We start from the raw sequence: 18,922 nt of genomic DNA, 5'->3' as shown, positions 1-18,922 counted from the left end.
ATTTGTAAATCTGGGAAATGAAAAGTTTGAAATAAAATATTTGGAGCATTCACTTTGGGAAAAAAGGTCAGTTTGATAAAATAATAAAATCTTCCAAATAATCACCCGAAGTACAGCGAATCAGAAAAGATTATAGTTAGATGTACTGCTGTCTTGTAAGATACAATCTAGTAATTCATTCTAATCAGAGCAGATTTCTGGAAGGAAATGATATTTACTACATAGTGTGTGTTAAGATTAGCCATGTGTACAAATCATGACAGTGGACTTAGAAATGTTTTCATTGTGGCAGTGCATGCCTAGCTCTATAGATTAGCCATGTGTACAAATCATGACAGTGGACTTAGAGATGTTTTCATTGTGACAGTGCATGCATAGCTCTATAGATTAGCCATGTGTACAAATCATGACAGTGGACTTAGAAATGTTTTTATTGTGGCAGTGCATGCATAGCTCTATAGATTAGCCATGTGTACAAATCATGACAGTGGACTTAGAGATGTTTTTATTGTGATAGTGCATGCATAGCTCTATAGATTAGCCATGTGTACAAATCATGACAGTGGACTTAGAAATGTTTTTATTGTGATAGTGCATGCATAGCTCTATAGATTAGCCATGTGTACAAATCATGACAGTGGACTTAGAGATGTTTGCAGTGATGACAATGCATGGTATTCCAACACAGTATTGTGATGGGGTGCTTTTTTTTCCAACTGCATGAATAAACAAACATAGTGTAGTCTATTTAACAAGGCATGTCAATTAATAAGAGGTTTCTAAGATAGAATACTTCAGAGGCTCAGGGATAAAGGAATGCATGAAATTACAGGTCATAGGTCAAAGGTGAACTTTCCCATGTCAAAGTGACATAGGTGCATGGATGATGGCAAATACACTGCATGCATAGACATAAAACACACCTGACATTGTACATACCTAGAAAGATGAGTGTGGCACAGGTATAAAGCTTTGGCATCTTGGAATGAATATAAAGTATGAGGAGATAAGTTTACGTTTGGCTGTAATCTTAGTGTTTGTTTTATAAAGGTAATTAAACTTAATGTTAATTGTAAAAGAATGGCTAATTGGTAAGTGGTGTAATTATCTAATAATGTACCATTATCATTAAATAACAATCAAGTTAATTAAAAGTAATTAAATGTAATTAAATCAACTACTAACAGTGAATGTATTAGGTATCCATAACAAAATGTTAATTGGTCGGTATCCTAACATTGGCATGCAGGGAATGTAATGTTCCATCAAGGAAGTCATTAATTGCCCCAATAAGGAACACTATTTCCTTGTGTACATAATGTCTGTGTATTCACCTTAAAAGTTCTTTAATGTGTAAATAAATGTAAACAGAGTAACAATGTATGCTAATGTATGGATTTTGTGATTTCACTGTGTGTCCATACTTACATAACATTTAATTGATTTAATATATTTTAATTGATTGGGGTGTGTTTAACTAACAAGTACACTGTTTCCTGTTTTACAGTAACATTAATTATTCATAGTCTCTGTGTCTATCAATAGCATTCATTTTGTGTAAACATGAAAGTCATTATTTAAAATGAACACTTTTAAGCCAATATTGATTGTACAAATGTATGCGTATTCACATGTTTATTTGACAGACTTCATTTTCAAGTTTCCTTATAATCTGAATACATGACATTGTAAACATTACAATGCAAAGGTACCATCAGTGGTTGGAGGGATTCAGATTCTGATAAAATCATGTCACTGCAAAAAAAACTACATTTTTTCATTCCTATATGGAAACTGTATTTGTCATCAATGACTTTCTTTGTGAAATATAAAATTCACGATATAATGATTTGTTTTGTCGAAATTTGTCAGTAAATAAGTGGTTTTGGATTCTAATCACAAGAACGTCATACAGATAGATAAGTGACAAGAATTTGAGATTTATAACAGTTACTTTTTAAATAAAAATATTTACACTTTAGATTTAAATCACAAAATTATTTACAGTTATTTTAAGATACTGATTATTGGAATTTAGTAATTTTGATTTTAAACAAATTGTGAAAAGTCACTGAATTTCTGTTGTACTGTTTTATGAAAATTATATAAAAAACTATCGCCATATATTTAAAACAGTCACTTATATGAAATGTTCACAAATCTGTCCACATCTGTCTGTTTATATAATTGTGATATGCAATTGTAGAGTTGATCAAAGTAACCATTTCCTCTCCTCCATCACTATCAAGTCACTATAAAAGTATGCTTCATCACCATCACCATCACCATCATTGTTGTTGTTGTTGTTGTTGTTGTTGTTGTTGTTGTTGTTGTTGTTGTTGTTGTTGTGCACTACTAATGCCAGGTTTGTCAAAGCTTTGTGATGGCGTGTATACACTTTAACACTCTGATTACTGGAGTGGAGTGAGTTGGTTTGCTTCTCATGAAGTTTACACTGATAAAATCCAGGACTTGTAAATCTCTGGCAAGTAGACGTCTGGAAAGTAATCCGACTAACCGTACATTTTACTTTGGTGATCAGAGTTCACAGACTGTACCACTATACACAACAAGACTGAGTACTTTGTTATTATTTTTAACTTGTCTATGATTGATTTCTCTCCCTACAATGTAGTGTCAGACAAACACCACTGTTACTAGCTGCTAGCAGTGGTGCATTAGATAGTGTGAAGACGTTAATAGAGTTGGGTGCTATCATCAAGAAACGCGATTTACAAGGCAATAATATGATTCACCTGGCTGCCTTGAGGTTCCATACCAATGTACTAGAGTATTTCATTGAATGGGGCCATTCTGATGTACCAGTATGGAGTACACTTGTTGGTAAGTATGTGTTTATAATACTACATGTAGTCTGTCTAGCAATCTGTCCCTTCACTTACCCACTCTCCCTCCACTCTCTGTCTGTCTGTCTGTCTGTCTGTCTGTCTGTCTGTCTGTCTGTCTGTCTGTCTGTCTGTCTGTCTGTCTGTCTGTCTGTCTGTCTGTCCACTCTTCCTTCTTTCTGCATATTCTTTCTTTATTTTCCTTTGTCCTTCCCACTCTTCCCTCTATGCTATTCCCTCTCCTAACCCCAGTCCTTATCCTCCCCACCCAGCACTCTTTCCACCTACCTCCATACAGCAATAAACCATGAGGAGGTTTTTGCAACATTACAACACTGTAAATTTTTACTCTGTACAGTAGAAGTGCAAGAGTACACTATTGAAGTTATGTGTTGAAGAATGTTATTATGTTTTCATCCATATAGAAATGATGGTATCAGATGACATTAAGAAGATTGACAGCTCAGTCAGGTCATTGGAAATCTTGTCAACGTCTAAAAATGAACACTGGCATTCTATATTAGATGCTGGTAAGTACATCATACAGTTTCACTTGTTGATTTGGGGTCAGTAGGTAAATATGAAAATAAGGTGCTCCTAAAGGTAGTCAGGTGCATTCAGGTTTCCTATTGTATGTCCTTGAAGTATACACCATTTATGAATTAAGTTGTGGAGGAGAATGCCATCCTAAAACGTGCTTAACTTTAGGAAATGAAATACCCTGTAGATAGTCTGGAATATGTGCTGTCTTGGTTTACAATTTAAAATGAAATGAAATGAAATGAAATATCCTGTAGTGAGGAAGTATATGCTGTCCTGTTCTACAATAACTTTCAGTGTCTGGAATATATGCTGTCCTGTTCTCCAATAACTTTGAGAAATGAAATACCCTGTAGTCTGCAATCCATGCTGTCCAGGTCGCTAAGAAATGAAGTATAGAAAACTTAAAATCTATGCTGTCTAGACTCATTGATTTTCCTGAATTAGTATAGATATAGTTTATTTAATTTGTTATTGTTCCAGAATACTTTGATTTATGTCTGATGAAACTGTTTGGATTGAAAGCATTATTCAGTTTGACAAGTTCAGTAATATTGATGGGTATCGTAATCAATAAAGGGCTAAACTGACACCATTGTTGGAGTAAACGGTCTGAGATAAAAATCTCAATTATAGTGATATATTTATAAAAAACAAGGTCAAAGGTCAGACAAATCAATAATATTGATTCTCAGCAATGAAATGACACCTGGTAATATTGATAACCTAGTTGGGGTTAAGTGGAATGTGTGTATGATGTGTATGTTGCTAGGTAAGTGGACAGTGATGCCAGTTAATTAGTAGTTCATTGTATAGGTTTATATACTATACTTAGGGAACGTGTACATAGCTGATTTATTAAAAAGCTTTCCAAAGAGAGTGTAAGACATTTTGAAAATCTGTGATGATACTTGTTGAAACTGTGTCAGAAACTGCTGTATGAGATGTAGTATCGTAGACCAGTCTGTCTAGTCTAATAGTGTAATATGGTATGATACAGGTGTGATGGTAGGAATTCTCATAAATAATGTAAGCATGTTAATCCAGGTGTACAATGTAGTGCTAGCTGGTCAAGGTACAAAATATAAGGACAGCTTGGTTGGAATCACCACCAGGCATTATTAGTAGGGGAATCTGTGAGTGTGTGTGTGTGTGTGTGGGGGGGGGGGGGGGGGGGTGTAATGCACTCTACAAAGTATCTTCACAATCAGTGTATAATTTGAATTTTAAAAAGATTCTCCTTTAGGGGTAGGATTCTTGGTTATTTTTCATACTTTTTCTGTTGAGGAGGGCAATACTTCCCATTGTAAAATGTAGTGATAATTTGTCAATATTGGGAAACTTTAAAAATGTGAAGAGTGACAACAGTAGAAATACTATCATATCAAAATAATGATTAATAGCTGTGAAGGTAATCTCATCGTTGACTACTGCTCTGGAGAATCACAAAATGAAAACTTTGAAATTGTAAACTGTTCATGAAACGTTTTTGCAGAAATAAAAAAAAGTTGTCCAATTAAAGTTTTCCAGAAAGAGTTTATAGGATTTTATTTGATGTCTTATTTTACCCATAAATTTTATTATTCCCATACATCTTGTCACTCCACTGTCACTGGCCTGAGCTATAGGTGTTGACTGATGTGTGAGGGCGCCCTGTCACAGTGTACCTTACAGACTATCCCTGGAATAAATTACCTTTCTCTTTGTCTAACAGGTGGCATACCAGCATTGGTTAATATTCTGAAACTTGAGAATGAAGAGTTGCAGTCATTAGCAGCATCAGTACTATGTAACATCTCAGAAAGACGACTAATCCGAATAGCTCTGTCTGAAGCCAAGGCTATACCTATACTAATTCAGTTGTTAGGCTCACCACTTGATGATATCCAGTCCAGGGCTTCTATCATTCTATCTGATCTAGCCTGTGTGATGGATAACCAGACAGAAATATCAGCCCAGAATGGTATCGGTCCTCTCATATATCTGATGGATTCTGAGCTAGAGGATGTGTTAGTGAATGCAGTCAATGCAATTCGTGTCATGTGTACTCACCATGAGGGAAACCAGACTTTAGTAGCTGAACATGGCGGTATTGAACCACTGGTAGAGTTTTTAACTGTTAATTCAAGTACGTATCATTCATTCATTGTGTATCAGACATTGACTTGTCATAAATATAATCATAAACATTGGAGAGAGACTCTCTCTCTGCCATCTGTGCTACAATGTACATGAGAAATATGAGTATATTGATGAGATGAAATACTGAGAAGGGGGAGGATATGGTCCATAGATGGATTACTTTCAGTTTAGAAAATGAAAAAGAAATTGGTGTTTATTTGAAATCATATGCAAACATGAAAATGATGTAATTTGTACATTTTGATATGCAACAAAAACAGCACCTCAAAAAATATATAAAGCTCAGCTTATGTACCTTAAAGATAAAATATTATGATATTATATCAATGATCAGTGATATGAGATCAATTGAAGTATTTTAGGTTTTATAATTTGACAAGTAAAATCAGCTGTTTTTCTGTCTACAAATAAACCAATTGCAGATGAACTTTGGGCTTTGCAAGTGAAGTGACTTGCTCTGTAATGTTTATGGTAACTTTAATTAACTGGGGACTGTTTTTAATATAACAATAATTTAGAACACCAACCTGTAATAATGTAATTCCCATTCAAGTTAAAAAGGAAGGTACTGAGTGTTAACATACTTTGAATATGGTGGTAAAATTTAATGATTATTTATGCAGAAGTGGTGCCCAAGATAATCTGCATTTGTGCTAGATTTTAAAACCCAGGAGTATATAGAGAATGTTAAGACAAACTAGATTGAAATTATTAGATACGTAGTTGCTTAGTGTAAGGCATTTTTTGCATGGCTTACTACATCACAGTTTTTCAATTGTCACTCTCCTTGGGAAATCTTTTGAAAATATGAGTAATGTTTTCATGTATGAAGTATGCCCTCACAGGCCATAAATTGCTAGCATCTTTAACTTATTGACCAATCAGAAAAGGGACTTGAAATCTGTCACCATTTTGCAGAAGTTGAGCTTCAAATATTGGATACAAAATCAAGCCTATGTAACGAGTCACTTTATTGGGCTATACGATATCAGTTTCAACCAATCAGATTAGTGTTTGGTGGCATGCTAAATACATGGAAAAGTAACTTAATGTGTTCAAGGGATCTCAATGGAGGTTTAAGAATTGAAAATTGTCTAAAAGTCAAGATGTGCTTAAAATTAAAGGGTTTTGCATAATATTTCTCCCCAATTCTAGGTATACAATTGGTGTGAAACAATGTGTATATATGCGAGTTCCCTCCCTCCCTCTCTCTATAATGTACATATATATACTATATGCTATACAAACAGTTGGTAGACTATAGTAGCCATCCTTTCCTTTGCCTTCATGTTATGGTCTTGTTTTATTTTGCCTACTTTGTTTACTTTACACCATTTTCACCACACAGCACCGGTATGATTAATAATTAATTAATTCAATTGTTGTATTGTGATGTGATAAATGCAACCACCTTATATTTTGTTGTTGTTATTATTCTGTGAATATTTTTAGTAATCTGACTTTATTTTATTACATGCAATCCTATTTATGTTCTCGTCTCTGGATGGCTGTTTTTTTTTCATTTTCCTAGGTTCTGAAGACTATCCAGGTATACCCCCTTTTTGCACTCCTGACAAACTCAGATACTGATAGTTTGTCAAAGTTTGAATTGTTTTGTATTGCATTGTTTGTTTGTTTGTTTGTTTGTTTGTCTCACTACTGACTTGGTGTGTGCATGTTTACTATTACTACTACTATTATTATTACTTGATTAAAACCAAATGATTAATAACTTGAAAATGATTGATCTATTGATCTATTGATACTGATTCTGATAATTGAATCACAGACAACTGCAAGAAAATTAGTCTTCTTGCTTTTTAAAAGAAATTCATTAAATGGACATGGTTAAGTATTTAACATTTTCTGCTGGAGTGTTTTTGTCAACGGCAGTAAGCAAGTAAAGTTTACCTGAGTTGCCCACATATTTTACCATAGCATCCCATCAGAGTTGTAGTACAAGATGTAGAAATATAGGATAGTTTACTAGATTCCCCCTCTCTAGGATTCTCAAACCTTAGCAAGAACACTGTCGCAGTTGTGGTTAATCAGATTTTACATAAAAAAATATTTGTATTATGCTACCTTCTGAAATCTATCTCTCAATTTGTGGAATTTTGAAAGATGATTAGAAATAATGTGCACATTGATGACATGACTTGTTTATCCTAAAAAGACAGCATTGAAAGATCTCTAGCAATTTGATAACATGTCAAAAAAAGTGTTGTGCCACTAGTTTTCCTGTTTTTTGATCCGTGTTTCAGAGAGTAGTATAATTGAAATAACTTTTTATGTAAAATCCAAGAACTAAACAAACTAAACATTCTTAACCATGTCCCTTTAATGATGTGATGTGGAAATATTCACATCAGTTATTACATTTTGAATTACCTTGGCATTCAGTTCAAGTGTTAGTTCTTTATCATTTACTTGTAATGAACCGTACACTTCCAACTTGAGTATAGAAGAAATCAGCTGTTTTCCCTTAGTTATATCAGGAAGTTTTATTGAAACCAAAGTCAAGAAAAAGTAGTTTTCTCAGAATATATCAGTGCAGTATTTTTTGTGACCTTTTTATGAAAAAGATAAAACAATGAGACAATATTTTTCAAGAATTTGTTTTTAACTTCCTAGAAATGTTGATATTAAGACACTAGGCATTACTGGATTAGAGTTTAAAGTTGTGTGGATTCAATTTGGTGTGATTAATGTTTTAACCATATGATATCTCTCACAGTTTTTGCATCTCCGTGTACTGACCTAATCTTTAACCAGTGTACAGCATGTATTGATGTGAGATATTTTGCTTTAACCTCATTATGGAATGTCTGCCAAGTGTGCAGTGTGCCTATATTCCATTCCTTGCTATGCTATGGGTTTCCTTGGACATTTGCAGGCCTATACTTATTCTAAGTAGAAGCAGAGAGTGGTTGCATAGCAGTCATCACTCACTGTATTCCACATATTAAAGTATACATTTTCATAACAGATATACTCCAGGCTGCTGCTGCATCTGCATTGGCAGCATTGTGTGCAGGACATCGTCAAAATCAGGACCGCATTGTGGCATACGGAGCTGTGAAACCGTTAGTGGCACTTCTGAAATGTCGCAATGTGACTGTCCAAGTGAAGTCAGCTAGTGCCCTGGAAGCGTTAGCTGAGAACAACCCTGACAGCCAGGCTGCTATACTCAGACAAGATGCACCTAAACCACTGATTAAATTACTGAAGGTAACTAAATAACTATCTTCCCACAAATGAAAATACACTGAGTTGTGTGATAACATTAATTTGTCGAAACACCTGGAGCCTTTTACTCATATTGTATAATTTATGATAAAAATGTGTAATATATCACTTATAGTTTGGTTTTTAAGAGAGAAAGTTCAGTGGTCGAGTTGATGTAGTGACAGAAATTAATTGCGTTGAGGTTGGACAAAGGTCTATATAGAATGTTAATGTAAATTTTGTACATACACATAGGTATGGACCCAGGAGGTGAAGGAGCAAGGAGCATGTACACTGTGGGCATTAGCAGGACATACTACAAGACAACAGAAAATGATTGCAGAAAAAATTGGTATAGCCCAGCTTATTGATATGCTGTTGTTAATGAAGTCTGAGAAACTGCAGTATGTAGGTAAGTGCGGTCGTCATAGCAACCAGATAAAAACAATGATTTGTCATATCTTGTAGTTAAAATGATTCATATGTCGTCTGTAAGAAGAAACTAATTTGAACACACACTAGTTTTGGTTACCAAGGCTCTCTGTGCATGCAGTCTCAACCATATCTATCACATTGTGCAGATTGGGTATTTGTTCCTTGATATGTTTTGGTATGTATTCCATATATGCATTTTGTAAATTGACTTTTTCACCAAAATGGGCGTTAAAGTTATAGACTGCCACTTTAAAATCAAAGTGTTTGATAGAATGATGTAAATTGTATTCAAGGTATCTAAGTAAGAGTATACCGGTATGTGAGAGAATCTAGAAAAGAAGGCATAGAATGTTTACTTTTTCTTAGATTACCTTCTGAAAATATTTGTGTGTTTTTGTGTACACAGGTGGCATGGCCATGATTGCTTTGTGTAGAACCAATATTGTGAATCAGAACAGAATTAAAGAAGAGAATGGTATCCTACCTGTGATCAGAGTACTAAGATCACATAAAACATCAGAAAGAGTTCTGTTAACAGTTATCAGATGTCTTGGCACACTGTGTGTTGGTGAGTTATGTAGTATTTCCCCAGTGTGTTTTGTTTGTAAAGTTGGATAACCACTTTGTTTGTTTGTAGAAGGAGGAACAACTTGAATGTACTTTTATATTGTTTGAAGCATTTTCAGTGAAAAGGATATTTGTGATACACATCATGTTTTTTTTTACACAAGTCTGAACTACTTGGTAAGACTGTACAGCACAGGTTGTTTTGTTGGAAAAAGAACCAATATTAAAATGGTTCCAGTGACCTTTTTAGTATTTAGTAATATTGGATTGTATCATACTTTAATAAAAAGATGTACAAAAAACAATGAATTGTTAAGATAGGATTTACAGCCAGTCAAGCTTAAAACTGATAAGTCTTTGTACTTATAATAGCATTTACTTCATGTCAAATAGAATGAGGTGGTTGACGTATTCTCAGTACCTGTAAGAGCATTTTACCCCATGTTAGAGGGTCAAACCCAGTGACACTGTCCTTTCCCCACCATCTGTTTCACATAGAAGTACCCATGTAACCCAGTGACACTGTCCTTTCCCCACCATCTGTTTCACATAGAAGTACCCATGTAACCCAGTGACACTGTCTTTTCCCCACCATCTGTTTCACATAGAAGTACCCATGTAACCCAGTGACACTGTCCTTTCCCCACCATCTGTGGCACATAGAAGTACCCATGTAACCCAGTGACACTGTCCTTTCCCCACCATCTGTGGCACATAGAAGTACCCATGTAACCCAGTGACAATTTCCTTTACCTCTCAGGTGTTGCCCATAGGAGTAACCATGTAACTCAAGGCAAGATAGCAGAAGAGAACGCAATATCAACGTTAGTACAACTATTGGCTACAACCAGCAAAGAAATAGTAAAAGTGGAGGTAGCAATATCACTAGCATGCATAATTCTATGTAATCGGGATAACCAAGCATTGCTACTTGATCAATCAGCATTTAGTTTTGGTATTCTGTTGGAACTGTTTAAATCAAAGGATGAGGTAGGTACAAACTATCTATGTATAAACGCTGTATATCAGTAATGCTATCAGTGTTATCACTGCGACAACATTGTGTTTTTCTATACCAGTTTAATAAAGTGCTGTAATCAAAACTTCAAGTAGGTCATGAATTTGAAATTGAATTTAAAATCTTTTATAGGAATAGTGCAATTTCAAGTAGTTGGATACATGTAAGATGTCATTTCTGCACATCTTTAGTCCCTTTCACTCTTTCCACTACTGCATCCACTACACCAATCCCTATCAAAGTTGACATGGACTCATTAAAACATTTTCTTACTATGATTGCTTCCATTGCTTCAGTAAGTTTGTAAATCTTTCATTCATTTTCCATATACTGAGAATTCAGAATGGAAATATTGGAGAGCTTAATTATTATTCAATTCTGAAAACACATTGTTACAGAATATTAATTAATAGTTTTCTGTTTTCTAACTTAAGATTGTTCGGTTAAAAGCTGGGACAGCGTTGGCTACATTTGCCTTCAATAATACATCATTACAGTATGCAATTCGAGAGGCTGGTGGTATACGTATGAGAGCATTTACTCCATTCCTGAATTCTGACAATGAATCATACCAAGCTAATGCTGCATTTCAGGTGAGGTTATTAGACAGATTTCATCAAAAACACTCATAAGTCAGCATTTTTTCACCAAGTATGAAAGTCTGCAGTGAATACCATATCATGTTCATAAAACTTCAAAAGTTGAATGAAGGGTTTACTAGCAGCTATGTACGATATGAGGATGTATCAGAGCTAATTTGTGTAAGTAGATTATGCTTTACTAGGGTATACCTAGACTGTAAGATACATCATGTCACTCTGCTGATGTGTGAGGGTGCTCTGTCACGATATACCTTACAGACTACCGGTAGGGTATACCACTACTTACTACTGTATTGATGTCCTTGCTAAAGTATATATACATGCTGTATATGGTTATACATTGAGATTATTTTGTTGTGAAAAGTAGTACTGTTTTAATAAAGCTTGCCTTTGACAGTGTGAACACTTTGTTGTGTTAGTACAATAAGGTCACATCTGCTAAGGACGCGATGACTTTCACCTTGAAGTAAGTCATTGGTAATAAAGAAGAGATTGCCATCAGTCTTTACTGGTCATTTCATATCCATTCATAAGATTTGTATTCATTTTTATTACTTTTTGTGATATAAAACTGTTTAATGTAACATATATTATTTCATTCCAACACTTTCTAAGTTATGTTATATTGATTTCTTGTGTACTATAGATTGTTGTACTAGCTAGAGTTATTGTTGATCAAGACCAAGTGACGCTGTCAGCTGAAGGTGTGACCAGGCTGGTTTCACTTCTCCAATCAGATGATGAGAATACTGTCATACTTGCTGGTAAGTATCTTATTAAACTTATGTGAAAAATAATGGCATTTAAAATCTCACAACATTGGGTATATCTTCACAACCTTCATCTATGTGTACAATGATGTGTTATTACTATGGAATGCAAGCTATTGGCAAACTAAGAAAGACACACACTGATGTGTTATTACTATGGAATGCAAGCTATTGGCAAACTAAGATAGACACAAACTGATGTGTTATTACTATGGAATGCAAGCTATTGGCAAACTAAGATAGACACAAAGCGATGTGTTATTACTACGGAATGCAAGCTATTGGCAAACTAAGATAGACACAAACTAAACAGAGTCCTGAGAGGTGGTGGGATGGTGAGTGGGGTGTCACTATATTTGGAATTCTGACCATGCTTTCTGTGCCATACAGGAAGACTCATGTCCAGCCTAGCACATACCAGAGCTGGTATACCTGATGCCATGGTGACAACAGGTGCAGTAGAAGTATTGCTGAAACATGTAGAATCTGACAATGAGACGGTCCAATCAGCTGCAGCTGTAGCACTAGGTTATCTCTCATTTAACCGCACAGCTGGCCGATTAATGCTGCAGGCATGTCGAGCACAACCACAACTATATGAACTCCTTGTTAGCAGTCTGGAGAAAGATGCAAAGATTTGTAGAGATTTTACAGAGGAATTCAGACGACAGAAGATCATTGGTTTACCATCCAGAAGGTGAGACCAAAAATAAATGCTGACAATAGTAAACATTTTCTGGATGAGATGGGTTTTGGTTGGTATGACAAATATTTTAAAACAAAAATCTGATGAAAAAAACTGTTTTGGAAATAACGAGTGATTATCTTGTATGTGGTATGTATAATGCTTTAAGACTGGAGAGTTTGTCTGTCACTGTACTCTGTAAAGTTGATATTTTGAAATATTGATGAAGACCTTTATATTTTCTCTTTTGGTAGTCTTGAGATTAATGGTGGACCACCTGTCATTCCCCCAAAGCCAGAACGTGGCTGGTCCAGAAGTAAGTATACTTATAACCTGTCATTAAAATTGACATTCATGTCAGCCTTTCTTGATGAATGTTATTGTGTGATTTGCATGAAACTGTTAATGTATTGTTACAATGAGTTGAAAGTTAAGACAGTTGAAAGTAGTGACAATATCTATATTAATTGTATTTATTCAATGCATATACTGCAACTCTTGTCGAAGCATCCAATGTAGAGATATTTTACATTGACTTTTTCTTTCCTCAGATTCATTTGTAGTTTTGCTTTGTGACAGTTTTTGTATTTGTATTATTTCCATTATTATATGGGCCTGGAACCCAAGTTAATAACATTGAATGAAAATGATAAAATAAATAAATGGTGATAAGAAGTAACATCAACATTTTGCTGTGTAGGTCAACAGGTTAGATAGTGTTAGTATAAAAGGAACATGACTTTAACTGCTGTAAAAATTGTCTATCATTTATCTTTGGACTCGTATAAAATTTCTATTGATTCTGAAACTTCCTACAAAATACTTGTATATATTAACTTTCAGTGGAGAGAAGGCCCAAGACATCTATGAGCCTTCAAGAACGTCGTATGAAGAGAGAGGACGTAAACAGAGCCCAGTCTGCACCAGCTATTGCTCAGCGTGCTGTGTCAGCTAGGTCAATACTAGAGAAACACAGCACTCGGTATGCACAGCTAAGTAGTATGCCGTCACTCAACACAGAAGGAAAGAAAGTTATTCAGAGGAAACCCATTGAAACAAAACCAAGTTGGAGTTGAATGGTTAAGTCCAACTGAAATATTGTCATTCTTAAACACCAGTTGTTGCCAATGAATGTATTGCACACAAAACACAGACTCCAGGAGACAGTAGTTATAAGTTTGATCCTGGTTTTTATATGTACAAAAACACAGATTTACCTTGATCCACAAGTGTTAGGTATATCTCATTTACCAAGTGTTTCAATTCTACACAAAGATAGGATGTAAACGTTATGGTTAAGCAGTGTGCTGATACTATGGCATTACTCAGATTGTAGCATCACTTTACTTGACTTGTTTCTGTGTCAGTGCACTCATGTTAAGTGATCAACAAATGTAGAAGAAAGATCAAATCCTGTGCAAAGCACAGTGTGTGTAAACAACATGTGAACAGACTATGTATTGAAATCTTCTACGGTGTTCACAGGGAGTGTCATAAGAAAATGGGTCACAGTTGTAGGCAGTGTGTGTGATGATAACAGTTTTGGGCAGAGATAGAATGCAGATGTAAGTGTTAAAATTGATTAGTCAGTGTGGTGTCACTATGACAGTAAAAACAGTGTAGTATTAGTTTCACAGCTCAATCATGAGTAGACATGCAAGATTTATGAACCAGAATTGGTATTGAATAAATTTGATGCATCATTTACTCTGTGTTGAGCGCGATCATTCTAATATAAGTAAGTTTCAAAATAGTATTGAATTTACACAACTTTGAAAATTTTACCTGAAATTTTCAACTGCTCACTTCAGTCTTTGTCAACAGATTGACCCACTATTCAGTACACGTGGCCTTATGTTGAATACCATGGTTTACCAACACAGATGAATCTCCATTTGAAGTTTCAAAATAGTAAACAGACTGTGTGTAAGCCATACATAGAAGATATTAGTATGATAATGTGGAGATACCACATGACTTATTGAAACCTTACTGCACTGTAGTCCTTATTCTTGAAAGGATTTGTGTACCAAGAATCATTGTAGGAAAAGTCCAAATATTAGGTTTTGGCAAATCTGTTTAATTTCATGCTAGTCTGATGTGATATGTTTTTATTCTTTCATTTTAGCAGTCTGTGTATATTAAAGAATGTAGTAATCATGTTATAATTATATATTGAATTGTAATTGCTTGATCAGGTGCCAAAGAATAATAATTATTAATTCAAAGAGAGCACAGAGAACTTAACATCAAAACTAAAACATTTGAATTCTTTGTATATAGTACTGATTTAATATTTGCCAAGAAATGACAACTTTCTAAATTTGTATATTGCCACTTGTATATACATACCTGATAGTGGTACATTGATCAAAGAGCCAGTTTGCCCTTAGGAGAGTTAGGGTGGGAGAGGTAGAGAGAGTTTTTGAAATTTACTCAGACACCAAATAGATGAAGAGAACTTGCTCACTTGTTTATTATAAGGAAGATATGTACTGATTTTGCAGGATTTCAACCTGATAGATTTTAGTGTAAGTTCATTTTGAGTAGCAAAGTCAACTTTTTACAGAACTTTTTTGGTTGTTTATCAACAAGTCAACACTTGAAGTAGAGACAAAAAGAGACAATATATACTGACAAACAACAAAAGTTGTTTTTTGTGTGCAAGTTTTATAAATTTATTTCAGTAAATGTAATTATGAGAAAAATGATGCAGGACTTTCGTTGCATTCCTGATACTTGTGTCTTGCTTGCAAAAACCCACAAGACTGTGAAGCAACAAATGTTGTCTCTTTGCACCTGAAGATTTGTAAGTGCAATACCAGTAAACACCCCTATATATAATTTGCACTTGTACATTCCCAGTATTTCTGTACACAAGGATTGGTTGATTCTATTGTAGAATAGGGGTAAATTATTGATAGAATACAGCAGCCTTGTTCCTCATATCTAATCAAATGGCCGTCCGTACAGATTTATACGGAGTTTGATGACGCTTAGAATATATTTTATCTTTTTTTTTTAAACAAGCACAGGAATATCTGTACATATTGATTGATAATAAATGAAGACTGTGTATATACTGAAATTAAAATGATGAATTTTATGCTATATTTGATGAAATTTTTAATTTTTGATTGTGTATGGGTGTATTATGTAAATATTGGTGAACCAATAAACTGAGTTTGACCTTTGTACATATACATAATATAGCTCTACTGTCCTTGATTTTTGCCAAATCTTTTTTCACTTAAGTTAACTTAACTTAATATAACTGTATGTTCTGCACCAAAGGCACAAATTACACTATCATGAATAAAGTCATTTTTCATCACAATAAGAGTACCTTGTGATGTGTGTTTATTGGAGCTCATACAATTGGTTATCTGTGAATGTTGAAGTATGGGAGTCTCTGATAATGTTTCATGAGAACTGAACCCAACATTGATACAGCTTGGTAAATGAAAACTTGGTAAGATAAAATGCCTTCAGTCCAAAATGGTGATGACAAGCTGGTGTTAACCCTTCATTCAGAGCCTGTAAGTCTTCACACTTTTGACATTGTGTAAAATAAACAATAATGCTTATGCCCCCAGAAGAACTATAGACAGATGTCCGAATAAAACCAAGGGTGGTGAAATCCACTGTTCGCTTGCAGCCATTGACTAATTTCAAATGTTCTCATAATGACTCTACTACTGAAGTTGTATATGTTGGTGTGTTAATGAACGGATGATTTCCAAAATCTTATTGCTGGAACAGGAATTCTGGCTGCTGCTACTGACTCAGAAATATCTTCACCTAATGGCCACCTGTGTATGTAAAGGAAAAAACAAATTAAAATTGTGGTTTACAGGCAAAGACAACATACATTATAACAATATTTCATAGAAACATGATATGTATTTTTGTCACAGCTATTACATGGTTGCATTGGGTGTGTAGAAATCAATCAATTTTATAGGAGCTCAGAAACAGAAAGACAGACATTTTATTCAAGTATCTGACATCCCTACATTATAAGATAACACCTTACTGCTAGTACCTTTACATTGATCTTGACCTGCTGGGTCAAAAGTTAACGAAAAATGCTTTCATCCATCTACTGGTACAAAAACTTGTTTATCCAAAATTGACAATGACCTTTAGGGGCTGTAAGGCTTTGAAGACAACTTTGAGTACAAGAATCTTGGAAAGACGAGAAATACGTGTAATGAACATCGTGTGATGGTGGATAGTCTTTCTGTGAGGGCTGTCTTTGACATATACATGTAAGAATCAACAAATAGAGCAGAGTATCATGAAAGTTATACATATTATGTTACCTTGGTTCATAGCGAACATTCTGTGGATCTTCAGCTATACCTATTCCTTGTTTTAATCTTTCCATTCCAGCCCAGGCAATCATGATACCATTGTCTGTACACAGTTTAGGTGGTGGACACACCAGACGATAGTTGTACTGGTCACACAAGTACTGTAATGCTTTCCTAATGTAGGAATTGCTTGCTACACCTCCAGATACGACCTGTATACAAGAGAATTTATCATGAATTGTACATCAATGTATTCTGATGCATACATTGCTGCCTACACCTCCAGATACAACCTGTATACAAGAGAATTTATCATGAATTGTACATCAATGTATTCTGATGTATACATTGCTGCCTACACCTCCAGGTATGAAGCAAATCACAGTTGGGCTAAAAATTTGCATTTTTTATTTGTCAATATTGCACATAACAGTGTTTTGCCAAGGTTTGGTAAGAGAATGCAGCTAGAAATAAGAGTTCTTGCAAAACTTGCTTATATTTTCATTATTCTGGTGTTGAACTTCAGTAAAAAGCTGATATGATTTTACTAACTAATCATCGTCTTATTACTCCAAAGGAAGGTAAGGTGAGAAATATATATGATTTTACAAAACTTACCAGAGTTTGGTTTTCTTCTGAAATAAGATTTTCTTCTTGACTGTAAATCATTGCCCTGGCTACCTTCTTAACCATCTGATGAGTGACTCTGAACTGGAAAGATGCAGCTATATCACTGATGTTGCTAAGTAAAAGTGGTGAGTCCACACCTATCAACAAAAACAAATATCTTATGAGAGACTGTTGATGAAGGATGCAGCAATATCACTACTGTTGCTAAGTAACAGTGGTAAGGTCACACGTAACAACAAGAACAAATATCTTGCCAGTAACTTTAGAAAGAATGTAATAATATCATTGATGTAGCTAAGTACTGGTAGCGAGACCATGGTAACCTAGCAACCATGTTACGAGTAATTCTAAATTGAGAGGATTCACTGCATGAGCTCTTAACACCTTTTTGCATTATAGTGATTTCTGCAGAAGAATCCACAGTTACTTATTCAAAAATTAAAACACCTTGACATCAAAGTGATTATTACCTTGCAGTTTTTCATGCTGTTCAACAAAGTGAGATGTAGAAGTTCTCAATCCTGAGAAGGAGAAGCTACAGTTTTTATGATGTACCATTGGTGTTCTATACTGTAAATATGTATGAATCCCTGTCTTTGCTAGGTGTTCTATAGCTTGACCTCCACTCATACCAATACACTCAGGATGTTTATCAAGTTGTAGTCTTCTGGCTACCTTGGTATTAAATCAAAATAGTAAAAACTACTATAGTGCTATGTCTTGGGTGAATCAGTTTAAAGATTAAAAGAAAATTGGAGGTTGGGGTGGGAGAGGGGGTGATGATGTATTAATTAAGGTAAGTACAGTTACATCTTTAATTCTATACAATAAATTGTATTGGGATTGTGTGCTCCCAAAGCAGATGAAGACATACATGATGAAATATATGTTGGATTTCTGCCAATGATGATAATACTACACCAGTTTGATATGTTGTCATTTGGAACGTTATTAAAATGTGTATTATTCTTACATGTAATAAATCAGAGTCACACAGCACTAAGTAGAGTTGTCCTTACTTTATCATACGATTCACCTGGTGCAGTGTCTAGAGTCTGTCCTAGTACCAAGCAATCTCCAAGACCTCTCATTACAGCAAGAATACAATGACCACCTGACACAAGAAATACCAGAAATGGAAAG

General features: G+C 34.8%; 2 protein-coding genes across 2 annotated transcripts in view; one reads left to right on the top strand and one right to left on the bottom strand.

Moving 5' to 3' along the window:
* LOC144433682 (ankyrin and armadillo repeat-containing protein-like) overlaps positions 1-16,124 on the top strand; it is a 36,267-nt gene extending 20,143 nt beyond the window's left edge. The window contains exons 8-19 of the mRNA XM_078122033.1: positions 2,636-2,844; positions 3,272-3,376; positions 5,101-5,514; positions 8,518-8,759; positions 9,012-9,168; positions 9,598-9,759; positions 10,519-10,748; positions 11,211-11,369; positions 12,025-12,142; positions 12,539-12,845; positions 13,088-13,149; positions 13,677-16,124. Coding sequence (XP_077978159.1) covers positions 2,636-2,844; positions 3,272-3,376; positions 5,101-5,514; positions 8,518-8,759; positions 9,012-9,168; positions 9,598-9,759; positions 10,519-10,748; positions 11,211-11,369; positions 12,025-12,142; positions 12,539-12,845; positions 13,088-13,149; positions 13,677-13,909 — 2,398 coding nt within the window. The 3' untranslated portion in view covers positions 13,910-16,124. The remainder of the gene's footprint in view (positions 1-2,635; positions 2,845-3,271; positions 3,377-5,100; positions 5,515-8,517; positions 8,760-9,011; positions 9,169-9,597; positions 9,760-10,518; positions 10,749-11,210; positions 11,370-12,024; positions 12,143-12,538; positions 12,846-13,087; positions 13,150-13,676) is intronic.
* Positions 16,125-16,520: 396 nt separating this feature from the next.
* The window catches only part of LOC144434418 (tRNA N6-adenosine threonylcarbamoyltransferase, mitochondrial-like), a 4,473-nt gene continuing 2,071 nt past the window's right edge, over positions 16,521-18,922 (bottom strand). Inside the window, exons 4-8 of the mRNA XM_078122869.1 lie at positions 18,799-18,922; positions 18,250-18,454; positions 17,768-17,916; positions 17,159-17,361; positions 16,521-16,645 (exon numbers count right to left, since the gene is read on the bottom strand). The exon at positions 18,799-18,922 is cut by the window's right edge and continues 6 nt beyond it. Of these exons, the coding sequence (XP_077978995.1) occupies positions 16,555-16,645; positions 17,159-17,361; positions 17,768-17,916; positions 18,250-18,454; positions 18,799-18,922 (772 nt within the window). The 3' untranslated portion in view covers positions 16,521-16,554. The remainder of the gene's footprint in view (positions 16,646-17,158; positions 17,362-17,767; positions 17,917-18,249; positions 18,455-18,798) is intronic.

Source organism: Glandiceps talaboti, chromosome 4 (genome assembly GCF_964340395.1).
Source record: "Glandiceps talaboti chromosome 4, keGlaTala1.1, whole genome shotgun sequence".
Taxonomy (NCBI): domain Eukaryota; kingdom Metazoa; phylum Hemichordata; class Enteropneusta; family Spengelidae; genus Glandiceps; species Glandiceps talaboti.
This window is presented reverse-complemented; position numbering and strand designations above follow the sequence as displayed.